Here is a 12,815-nt window from a genome sequence, read left to right as displayed (position 1 = left end):
TCAGATTACACAAATCCACAAAGAATTTGAAAACAAACCCGATTTTGATAAACTCCAATATCTACTGGGTGAAATACCACAGTGTGCCATCACAGCAGCAAGATTTGTGACTTGTTGCCACAAGAAAAGGTCAACCAGTGAAGAACAAACACCATTGTAAATACAACCCATATTTATGCTTATTTATTTTCCCTTTTGTACCTTAACCATTTGTACATCGTTACAACACTGTACATAGACATAATATGACATTTGTAATGTCTTTATTCTTTTGGAACTTCTGTAATGTTTACTGTTCATTTTATTGTTTATTTCACTTCTGTATATTATCTACCTCACTTGTTTTGGCGATGTAAACATATGTTTCCCATGCCAATAAAGCCCCTTGAATTGAAATGAAATTGAAATTGAGAGAGAGAGAGGTTTGGTTGTGTTCTCTAACTGTCCATTCAGAGCCCGAGACCGGCTGTGTCTGTCTGTTGACACGGTCAGGAGGAGGAAGAGATCTGACAGACAGGAGAGGCCCAGTACTTCTGTTGGACCAGTGGGGGCCACAGCCAGCCAGGGACAATATACACACTCCCACTACCAGAACCAAAACTGACCAACAACAGTACAATGACTGTCTCTCTCTCTTTCAATTCAATTTCAATTTCAATTTAAGGGCTTTATTGGCATGGGAAACATTGCCAAAGCAAGTGAAGTACATAATAAACAAAGGTGAAATAAAGAATAAAAATGAACAGTAAACATTACACTCACAGAAGTTCCAAAATAATAGAGACATTTCAAATGTCATATTATGTCTAAATACTCTCTCTTTCTCTCTCCCTTTGTGGTTTCTCCTCTTCCTTTTACTCAGCATGTCCCAGGCAGGTCTCCCTCTCTGTGATGTATCACAGACCACAGTCTTGACTGCCATGGGAACTACGTGGACACGGACCACAGCCCTGGCTGCCATGGGAACTACGTGGACAAAGACCACAGACAATTCCTGTTCTACGTCTATTCCTTCCCCCCCCCCCCCCCCCTCTCTCTCTCTCTCTCTCTCTCTGTCTCTCTCTGTCTGTCTCTCTGTCTGTCTCTCTCTCTGTCTGTCTCTCTCTGTCTGTCTCTCTCTGTCTCTGTCTCTCTCTCTGTCTCTCTCTCTGTCTCTCTCTCTCTGTCTCTCTCTCTTTCTCTGTCTCTCCCTGTCTCTGTCTGTCTCTCTCTGTCTGTCTCTCTCTCTCTGTCTGTCTCTCTCGCCCTGTCTCTGTCTCTGTCTCTCTCTCTGTCTCTCTCTCCATGTTTGTTTCTACTAACTGCAGCATCCACTGTAGATTAATATCTGTCTGTGTCTATATCATTGCCTTATCTCCTATGAGTAAACACTACCCCTCGACAAAGCCTTGTGTTTGCCTGAGTAGCCTAGCCTAGCCTATGTTTACATGTATTGCATCACAGCTCCGGGAACATTTACTCCTTCACACAGACCTCAATGCATTATGTGGTTGACCCCTCACTCACAACCAAATAACTGAGTGTTAATGTGTGCAGTTGGTTTACTACCCCAACACGCACACACACCAGTGCACCCAAACACAAACACACACTGTAGTTTACTGTTAATAACACTGTGTGGTTGAACTGTTGGCTTAATGGGCATAAACTCTCCTTTAATGAGTAGATGAGATATCTGACTTCACTCTGATATCTCAACAGCCAGTATATGTGTGTGTGTGTGTGTGTGTGTGTGTGTGTGTGTGTGTGTGTGTGTGTGTGTGTGTGTGTGTGTGTGTGTGTGTGTCTTGTGGCACGTTGACGACCTGGGTTCAACACCAGCAACCTATCACACCCTGTCCTCATTCTGAGCTTGCTGTGTGTTGGACTGACATGCGCAAGGTTTGAGTCCTATTTAGGTTAAAATAAATCCCAAAATGTGCTACAAAAGCGTATTTAAAGCACAGTGAGTATCAGACCAGAGGAAGACAGCTCAGTGTGACAGCAGCTAAATCAACACAGATCCACATCTCCTGCAGTCCTGTCTCCTGGACCCATTGTCTCAAATGAAGCAGAATCCTTCTGTAATAGTTAACAGTGTTTATTGTACAGTTGTGTGACAGCGCCATGGTCACTTCTAGATAACCCCTTCAGAGGAAGAAGACTCACTGGTCATGCTAGTCTTAGTCACCTGAGACATGGTTGTTGTAGTGTAGGTGGACAAAAACAAAAAGATTAGTTAATTATTGTCAGGTGGGATAACACTTATTCCACCTGTCAGTCTCTCTGTTTAGACTAGTTATTCTGTAATGGAGAGACAAGGTGAGGTAGGCTATTTAAAGAGTGTCTAAGGTTCCTATTAGGCTAATGCGCATTCACAATTCTAGGCAACTAGATGATCAACAAATCCGGGTTGTACTCAGTGGTTAAATATGTAGAACATTACAGATAGAAACGCAATTCATAGAGCAGATACAATCTATTCTACTATCTGGAAGGCCTGAATATTACAATCCTCGTTTAGATATCGACCAAGCTAGTGGTTACAAAGTTTCCCTTCCTATTATTCCAGCGGGATACTTGGCAGGACAGTCCTGTACTGTAGCCAGCCAGCCAGCTACGCTCACTTGCTCAAATCACGCACACACAATTAAAGATCATGAAAGAAGCTGCGATCATATGGTAATATTAGTGTCCTACATTCACATACCTTCATGCGTTAAGTCCTGACTTCATCAATTTTACAACAACATACAAACTTAAACGTTAAAATAAAAATGAATAGTTGAACCCGAGTATCCGAGCGCTTATCCCAGTGGCGAATAAGACAACGGTCTTTGACAAGACAGACAGCCTATCGATGGGGCGTATTTCAAAATTCTGACCAATAGTAGACTGGCTTAGCAGAGGTGGGCAGGGACAGGGGCGGGCTCGCAGCGACGGGGTAAAACTCTTTGTTTGGGTGTGTTGGGTAAAGTTGCGCCTAGACGCTGATCTCAAATTGGATTTTCGTTCTTCCTCCAATGGCTCAGCGTAGGATTTAGGCATGTTGAACTGGTCCGAGATCTATTCATACTGGCGGCTTCTAGGCTTGTTCACATAGCGTACCCAGCGCTCTCTGTTTAGGCTAGGATATCAAGTCAATTAAATTCAAAGGGGCTTTATTTGCTTGGAAAGCAAGTGAAAAACTCAAACAAAACAAAGACAAAAACCAGCTAAGCGAATTAAACGAAACAAAGACAAAAATAATCAGACATTAACATGTAGAAATCTTTGCGAACTGCGACAGCATAACACCGTGGTCTCACAGCCGGCAGGCAGAATAACCACTGCTCCAGTAAGGGTTAACCCTATCGGAGGGATAGAAACAGGTCTACTCACATAAAAAATGTTCAAGAGAATAACAATGTTGAATTTTTTTTAATTATTAGTGGTTAAAAATGATGTACAGTGTTGTGACCTTGTGCAAATAGTAGAATGTTGGTGCTTCTGATACACTGGTTGAACTCCTTGCTGCTGTGATTGCACACGGTCTCATTTCACCTAACAGATACAGGAGTTTGTTCAAATTGTATTTGTGTTTGAACCTGTACCCCCTGTATATAGCCTCATTATTGTTATTTTATTGTTACTCTTTCATTTTAACTCCTATTTGTCTTAAAACTGCATTGTTGATTAAGGGCTTGTAAGTAAGCATATCACGGTAAGGTCTACACCTATTTTGTTTGGCGCATGTGACCATTTTTAAAATTTATTTTTTATTCTTGGTGGGAAATATGTGCCTTTTATGGTCATACATTTGTCAGGAGGTTAGGAAGTGCAGCTCAGTTTCCACCTCATTTTGTGGGCAGTGTGCACATGGCCTGTCTTCTCTTGAGAGCCAGGTCTGCCTATGGCTTCTCTTAATAGAAAGGCTATGCTCACTGAGGCTGTATATAGTATCTATCAATCAATCACATTTATTTATAAAGCCCTTCTTACATCAGCTGATGTCACAAAGTGCTGTACAGAAACCCAGCCTAAAACCCCAAACAGCAAGCAACAGTAAAGCTTTTATCAGTTCTGGGTCAGTTTCAATGGTCAGGTATTCTGCCACTGTCTACTTCTCTGTTTATTCAAGTTTGCTCCGTTTTTTGTTGATTCTTTCCAATGTGTCAAGTAGTTCTTTTTTCGTTTTCTCATAACTTGGTTGGGTGTAATTGTGTTGCTGTCCTGGGGCTCTGTTTGTGTTTGTCAACAGAGCCCCAGAACCAGCTGGCTGACGCTTTGATCACACCGACAGTACGTTTGCGTTTTGGTACACCAGAAGTAATGTACATGCATTTCCAATGGAACGCTGCGTTTGCCTTGCAGAATTGCTTTGCAGTGCGTTCTGTGTGGTGCATACGTTGGATTTATGCAAAGACGGCTTGACAGAAATGGAAGCAGAAGGTGATTGTTGAACTTTTGTTGCATACATAACCTGATCATGCTGCCTACCATTTTGCGCAAAACAGTGTATGTGTGATCGAGGCGTGAGGGATACACCCACCCACGCAAACACACACTCACGCCATTTCCCCGGGTGGGCGGTGCTACACGTCACCGTGGGCGTAGATTAAAATTTGCATAGGATTACACACTTTTCGAGAACGAGCCGAGCACTAGCTCATGTCCGGTCCGGATCGTGGAATCTATTCAACACACTACTAAGCCATAGAGTACAGGTTGGCTAAGCTTAACAACAATAATGGATGTTACTGTTTCATCAGGGAGCCACAAAGATGGAATTGTTGAATTCACATTTGCTATTTCATGCAACCACATAATAGAAAGAAACAAAACACATAATTTTGTACTCAAACTTCACATTGTTTAAAGCTGAGATATATCATTCACGCAAAGTAAGTGTGTAGGTATGTCTCCAGGATAATATGGTAAAGCTGGCCTCATTTATAGGCCCTCAAACAAATAAAGAAGACCAAGGAAGTCCAAAAATCCATCATATTAATGAAGCCAGCAACGATTGACAGTATACAGGTATTATTGCATGTTGATTACCAATTGCTGTGAAATTAGATTAAATGTAGTCATGATCAGTTTCATATATTTCATTCAGGTAAAGCTTAGGGAGGGAATGCTATTTATAATAAAGGTAACATGGAGAAAATCTGGCCTCTCTGAAATGAAAATGGATGGCCCTCCCTTCAGCAAAATATATTTCACCTAAACCCTCCCTGAAGGCTTGAAAAAAAAAATCCTCTATACCCAAAATAATAATTAAAACAAAGTGGATAGCAGAGAACATGCCTACCATTTACCCTCATTTCTTGGACAGACCAGAGCCTTAGATATGCTGTTTTAGAAATGGTTATTCATCCTGTAAGTGTTACATGCCAATGCAGGAGTTCTGAAAGGGCTGTGGGCCAGAAGGTTGTGGGTTCACAGGTCACCGTGGACAACAGTAGGGGTGGAAAGATCTCCTTTATAGTAAAAACATGGGATGAATCTACACTACATGACCAAAAGTATGTGGACACCTACTCATCAAACATTTCATTCCAAAATCATGGGCATTAATATGTAGTTGCCCCCCCTTTGCTGCTATAACAACCTCCACTCTTCTGGGAAGGCTTTCCACTAGATGTTGGAACATTACTGCAGTGACTTGCTTCCAATCAGCCACAAGAGCATTAGTGAGGTCTGGCACTGATGTTGGGCGATTAGGCCTGGCTCGCAGTCTGTGTTCCAATTCCACCCAAAGGTGTTCGATGGGGTTGAGGTCAGGGCTCTGTGCAGGCCAGTCAAGTTCTTCCACACTGATCTCGACAAACCATTTCTGTATGGATCTCTTTCTGCGCACGGGGGCATTGTCATGCTAAAACAGGAAAGGGCCTTCCCCAAACTGTTGCCACAAAGTTGGAAGCATAGAATCGTCTAGAATGTTATTGTATGCTGTATCATTAAGATTTCCCTTCACTGGCACTAAGGGGCCTAGCCCAAACCATGAAAAACAGCCCCAGACCATTATTCATCCTCCACCAAACTTTACAGTTGGCACTATGCATTGGGGAAGGTAGCGTTTACCTGGCATCCGCCAAACCCAGATTAGTCCGTCGGACTGGCAGGTGGTGAAGCGTGATTAATCACTCCAGAGAACGTGTTTTCACTGCTCCGGAGTCCAATGGGGGCGAGCTTTACACCACTCCAACCAACGCTTGGCATTGCGCATGGTGATCTTAGGCTTGTGTGCAGCTGCTTGGCTATGGAAAGCCATTTCATGAAGCTCCCAACGAACAGTTCTTGTGCTGACGTTGCTTCCAGAGGCAGTTTGGAACAAGCTACGTGCTTCAACACTCGGCGGTCACGTTCTGTTGCTCCTAGATGTTTCCACTGCTCCTAGATGTTTCCACTGCTCCTAGATGTTTCCACTGCTCCTAGATGTTTCCACTTCTCCTAGATGTTTCCACTGCTCCTAGATGTTTCCACTTCTCCTAGATGTTTCCACTGCTTCTAGATGTTTCCACTGCTCCTAGATGTTTCCACTTCTCCTAGATGTTTCCACTGCTTCTAGATGTTTCCACTGCTCCTAGATGTTTCCACTTCTCCTAGATGTTTCCACTGCTCCTAGATGTTTACACTGCACAGTAGCAGCACTTACAGTTGACCGTGGCAGCTCTAGCAGGGAAGAAATTTGACGAACTGACTTGTTGGAAAGGTGGCATGCTATGACATTGCCACGTTGAAAGTCATTGAGCTCTTCAGTAAGGCCATTCTACTGCCAATGTTTGTCTATGGAGATTGCATGGCTGTGTGCTCGATTTTATACACCTGTCAGCAACGCATGTGGCTGAAATAGCTGAATCCTTTAATTTGAAGGGGTGTCCACATACTTTTGAATATATAGTGTGTCATTGTATTTGCAGGTCCGAGAATTTATTTTATTTTATAAACATTTCATGCAATTCTTCATCATTTGACATATTAAAATAATCTTTTTTAATATCGCTGGAAAAATGTGTTTGCCTAGATACAGTGGCTAGTAAAGGCCCAGTTTTTTTTTGTTGGTATTATTTCTGTTTTTTCAGGGGGCGCTGCAGCATCCTCAGCACCCCTACTTCCCGTGGCTATACTCAAGGGACGCTAGCTGAGGAAGGCTCAACTCCGTTCTCTTATATCAAGGCAGAGTTGAGTCACCATCAGTCAATTCTGAAAACGGAAATGATGTATATACTGTAAACGCTGGATTTCTGATGCTATGTGTTGGTCATTGGGAGGCTTTGAAATCACCGGTCGGCCATATTGGCACTCCCCAGTAGGAGCAGTCCTCCATAGGAATGGAGTCCTACAGTATTTAAATTAAATGTTTCAAGAACAAAAGGACATGCATTCAAGTATTTTGTTGTTGTAGTGGGGAGAGTAACAATAGTCATCTCAAAAAATTATACTTTAAGGGAAATGTTTTTATATATATCTTTTTATATATTTTTTATGTTTAGCTCACAGAATATTTAAAAAAAATGCATTAATAGAATAAATGTGGCTAAACAAATGTAGAAAATAATTCATACATTTTTATTGCTTCCAAAATGGGGAAGTGCCAAGATGGAGTCACGGTGGCGTCAACACAGGGTCCCCCAATTAGCAATCTAATAGGCCTGTGGGAGAGCGGGGTAAGTTGAGATGCTCTTATTTCTAGGAAACCATACACAAAATGTATAATTTAACCAAATATTTACGAAGAGGTTATCATTTCATGGAGTCTGTGAAGGAAGAAAACACATGTAAAAAGTGGTAAGCAAGTTAGGTCAAAAAAATTTATTATCAAATTAATTTATTGTTACGGTTCCATGATGGTTGTATGTAAATCAAAGTAGATACTTTTAAGATTGTTCTATACATCTGTTGGGGTCTCTATAGGCTTCAATATGAGATCCTGAACCTAGCGTGAAAGGGCATCCTTGCAGCTGTTTGTGCTAAAATAGTCCAAATGTTTGCAGTGAGGTAAGTTGAACCAATGGCCATGGGGTAAGTTGAGCAAATGGAAAGTTGAGCAGATTTAAGTGTTTTCCTCCCATTGTTGCTGGGATATGAGGTAAGAACAGGGCCTGGACTATGTTTAAAGTGTTTGTTAGGTGTACAACGTGTTTGTTAGGTGTTAAGCCTGTGTTAAAAGATTAATCAAATTATTAAAAGACAAGAAAGCTATTGTGATAATGTCGAATTCCGTTTGGGATATAAAGATAGACATGGTTTTAAAAAGGTAGTGGTAATATTTAATTCCATACTGAAATTTGTAGGCGGCTTAACTTACCCCGTCCCGTGGCTCAACTTAACCCATACCCGGGCTAAGATGTGCCAAGAGACCACTTTGTTTGGACAAGCTATGTTGTCAAAACGGTCATGTTAACATGAATTCTGATTATTTCCAGGGATACTCTACATCCTGAAACATACAGTAACAGTCAAAAGTTTCAAACCACCTACTCATTCAAGTGTTTTTCTTTATTTTTACTATTTTCTACGTTGTAGAATAATAGTGTAGACATCAAAACTATGAAATAATGTAGGATCAAAAAGTGTTAAACAAATCAAAATACATTTTATATTTGAGATTCTTCAAAGTAGCCACCCTTTGATTGATGACAGCTTTGCACACTCTTGGCATTCTCTCAACCATCTTCATGAGGTAGTCACATGGAATGCATTTTTAATTAACAGGTATGCCTTGTTAAAAGTTCAATTGTGGAGTTTCATTCCTTCTTAATGCGTTTGAACCAATTAGTTGTGTTGTGACAAGGTAGGGGTGGTATACAGAAGATAGTCCTATTTGGTAAAAGACCAAGTCCATATTATGGCAAGAACAGAGAAACGACAGTCCATCATTACTTTAAGACATGGTCAGTCAATATTGAACTTTGAAAGTTTCTTCAAGTGTAATTGCAAAAACTATCAAGCGCTATGATGAACCTGGCTCTCATGAGGACCGCCACAGGAAAGGAAGACCCATAGTTACCTCTGCTGCAGAGGATAAGTTCACTACAGTTACCAGCTTCAGAAATCGGCAATTAACTGCACCTCAGATTGCAGCCCTAATAAATGCTTCACAGAGTTCAAGTAAGAGACACATCTCAACATCAACTGTTCATGGTCGAATTGCTGCAAAGAAACCACTACTAAAGGACACCAATAATAAGAAGAGACTTGCTTGGGCCAAGAAACACGGACAATGGACATTAGACATTAGACCGGTGTAAATCTGTCCTTTGGTCTGATGAGTCCAAATTTGAAATTTTTGTTTCCAATCGCTGTGTCTTTGTGAGACACAGAGTAGGTGAAAGGATTATCTCTGCATGTGTGGTTCCCACCGTGAAGCATGGGGGAGGTGTGATGGTGTGGGGGTGCTTTGCTGGTGACACTGTCAGTGATTTATTTAGAATTCAAGGCACACTTAACCAGCATGGCTACAACAGCATTCTGCAGCGATACGCCATCCCATCTGGTTTGGGCTTAGCGGGACTATCATTTGTTTTTCAACAGTACAATGACCCAAAACACACCTCCAGGCTGTGTAAGGGCTATTTGACCAAGAAGGAGAGTGATGGAGTGCTGCATCAGATGACCTGGCCTCCACAATCACCCGACCTCAACCCAATTGAGATGGTTTGGGATGAGTTGGACCGCAGAGTGAAGGAAAAGCAGCCAACAAGTGCTCAGCATATGTGAGAACTCCTTCAAGACTGTTGGAAAAGCATTCCAGGTGACTACCTCATGAAGTTGGTTGAGAGAATGCCAAGCGTGTGCAAAGCTGTCATCAAGGCAAAGGATGGCTACTTTGAAGAATCTATTTTGATTTGTTTAACACCTTCTTGGTTACTACATGATTCCATATGTGTTATTTCATAGTTTTGATGTCTTCACCATTATTCTACAATGTAAAAAATAGTACAAATAAAGAAAAACCCTTGAATGAGTAGATGTGCCCAAACTTTTGTTAGGTACTGCATGTATATATCTTTGTTGGAAATAATACTATACTGAACAAAAATATAAATGCAACATGCAACAATTTCAATGATCTCACTGGGTTACAGTTCATATAAGGAAATCAGTCAATTGAAATAAATTAATTAGGCACTAATCTATGGATTTCACATGACTGGGAAGGGGTTCAGCCATGGGTGTGCCTAGGAGGGAATAGGGCCACCCACTTGGAAGCCAGACCCAGCCACTGGGGAGCCAGGCCCAGCCAATCAGAATGAGTTTTTCCCCACAAAAGGGCTCTATTACAGACAGAAATACTCAGTTTCATCAGCTGTCCAGGTGGCTGATCTCAGACGATCCCACAGATGAAGAAGCCGGATGTGGAGGTCCTGGGCTGGCGTGGTTACACGTGGTCTGCGGTTGTGAGACCAGGTGGACGTACTGCCAAATTCTCTAAAACAACACTGGAGGCAGCTTATGGTAGAGGAATGAACATTAAATTATCTGGCCACAACTTTGGTGGATGTTCCTGAAGTGAGCATGACAATTGCACGCTCCCTCAACTTGAGACATCTGTGGCATTGTGTTGTGTGACAAAACTGCACATTTTAGAGTGGCCTTTTATTGTCCCCATCCACCTGATGGATTATCTTGGAAAAGGAGAAATGCTCACTAACAGGGATGTAAACAAATCTGTACACAAGATTCTTTTGAATGAAACAGGGGACCAACACTTTACATGTTGTGTTTGCTCATATATATTCCCATTGATGGACTGATGCTGAATGTAAAAAATGGCTCACCTTAGCTCACTCTCCCCTACCTGAACAAGATGTCAGAGCTATCACTTCTATTCGCTTAAGGCTACCTGATGAAGTTTGACTGTACCTATGCCCATAGGCCTATGTTTTGTATAATTTGTTGAAATTCCATTTGTTGCACATGCTCCTAAACCAGAATACATAGGCTAGTTAGTACCAAGAAGACATCACATGCTCCTAAACCAGAACACATAGGCTAGTTAGTACCAAGAAGACATCACATGCTCCTAAACCAGAACACATAGGCTAGTTAGTACCAAGAAGACATCACATGCTCCTAAACCAGAACACATAGGCTAGTTAGTACCAAGAAGACATCACATGCTCCTAAACCAGAACACATAGGCTTGTTAGTACCAAGAAGACATCACATGCTCCTAAACCAGAACACATAGGCTAGTTAGTACCAAGAAGACATCACATGCTCCTAAACCAGAACACATAGGCTAGTTAGTACCAAGAAGACATCACATGCTCCTAAACCAGAACACATAGGCTAGTTAGTACCAAGAAGACATCACATGATCTTAAATCACAGACATAGGTACAATCTATACTATACATAACCTGTTACCTGGAAGGGCAATCGTCTTCTTCTATTGTACATTTGAACATTTTCCTTCTCCATTTCTCTGAGATGTTAGTCAGAACTGTGCTATTGAACCTGACTATAAAATACATTTTGATTTGATTTGACTACTCTCTGAGTATGGCAGTGTATTTTTTAACATGGTTCTAATACTCCCCCTTGTGGCCAATGGATGGAACCCTTGACAGAACCTTCAGTCTAGCTTTCCTGCCCCTTTCACACATGTAATGTGTAACCTTCCCTGAGATGTGAAGGCTTGACTTTTCATTGGCTCCTCAAACTAATGCCAAGGCCTTAGCTCAGTGGGATAAGACCGTTTTGGTGCGGTGACTGACTGATGACCCAGGTTGAAGCACTGTCTGCCACACACCAATGACCAATCCAATGCTTTTGAAAACTTGGGAGGAGGAAGTGAACAAGTGCAGACTTCAGAGGAACCTGAAATGGGCTGTCACAGTTGCAAGGAACAACTTGTAACAGGGCACCAAAACTACAGGTTCTCCATATGGTCTCACCAGCACTCTAAACCAGTGGAGTTTCAGTTTTTCTCTATAGACAACTAGTAACACCACCTCAGTGTTTCTCTATAGACTAGGAACACAACTACAGGTTCATTGGAACAAGAAAGACATGTGGGCCCTTTGCCTCAGAACTTGTATTTCCTCTTTCTCTCTACTGCCTTCATAATGTCTGTCTGGGAACTGCACAGGATCAGCCACTCCTGGATGGATCTCACTGGAGCGGACATTGAGATAGGAGACACGCCCCTCAGACAATGTGCCAGAACCCCAGAGGAACACTACCTTCTGTCCTGTATGAAAGGGAAGATAACCATTATTTCTTAGCAATCTGAGACTGGAATATTGCCTGTACCCGGTGGGTGTGTGTTTGTGTGTGTGCAGTGGCGATTTTAGCATGTGAATCTTGATGGGGCAAACTCAACCATTTTTTTTAGATGCATGCCAGCAAAGCCACTACACAACACAACACTAAACAATACATTAATTGCACTATAACGGTGACAAACGGTGCCCACAAACTGTTAGGGCCTACATAAAGCTGTCCCAACAGCAGAGCTTTGTTTTCAGCACCATAGAGTGGATCCTTACCACTGCTACACCTGCCTATCAGTGGAGCCTTGTCTGGCAGCGAAACAGTTCATTCAGCCTCATTTACTGCCTTTAAAAAAAACATAGCTGATATGGCTGACTTTCTTCAATAAATGTGTTTTCTACTGACAATTGAGATGTACAAACTATGGCATAAGGGAACAACGAGCGGATAATCGAAATTGCGGATTGCCTCTTAAGACAATGTGCGAGCTAGGACGGAGGTAGTCAATATAGCACTTTTGAAACATACAGTGACAAAATTCAGAACATGGACCTTTATTACAGTGTTCTTCCTGTACACTAAGTCAGAACCGTAGGATAAATAAAGGGGGCATATAAGCAGACAAATAA

At 41.8% G+C, this 12,815-nt stretch overlaps 1 protein-coding gene across 1 annotated transcript in view; it reads right to left on the bottom strand.

The window, feature by feature from the left end:
* The window catches only part of LOC120061443 (CTTNBP2 N-terminal-like protein), a 33,944-nt gene extending 31,151 nt beyond the window's left edge, over window positions 1-2,793 (bottom strand). The window contains exon 1 of the mRNA XM_039011253.1: window positions 2,690-2,793. Coding sequence (XP_038867181.1) covers window positions 2,690-2,695 — 6 coding nt within the window. The 5' untranslated portion in view covers window positions 2,696-2,793. The remainder of the gene's footprint in view (window positions 1-2,689) is intronic.
* Window positions 2,794-12,815: the final 10,022 nt, after the last annotated feature.

This window comes from Salvelinus namaycush, chromosome 16 (genome assembly GCF_016432855.1).
Source record: "Salvelinus namaycush isolate Seneca chromosome 16, SaNama_1.0, whole genome shotgun sequence".
NCBI classification, from domain to species: domain Eukaryota; kingdom Metazoa; phylum Chordata; class Actinopteri; order Salmoniformes; family Salmonidae; genus Salvelinus; species Salvelinus namaycush.
The sequence above is the reverse complement of the archived record's forward strand: the minus strand, read 5'-3'. Positions and strand labels throughout refer to the sequence as shown.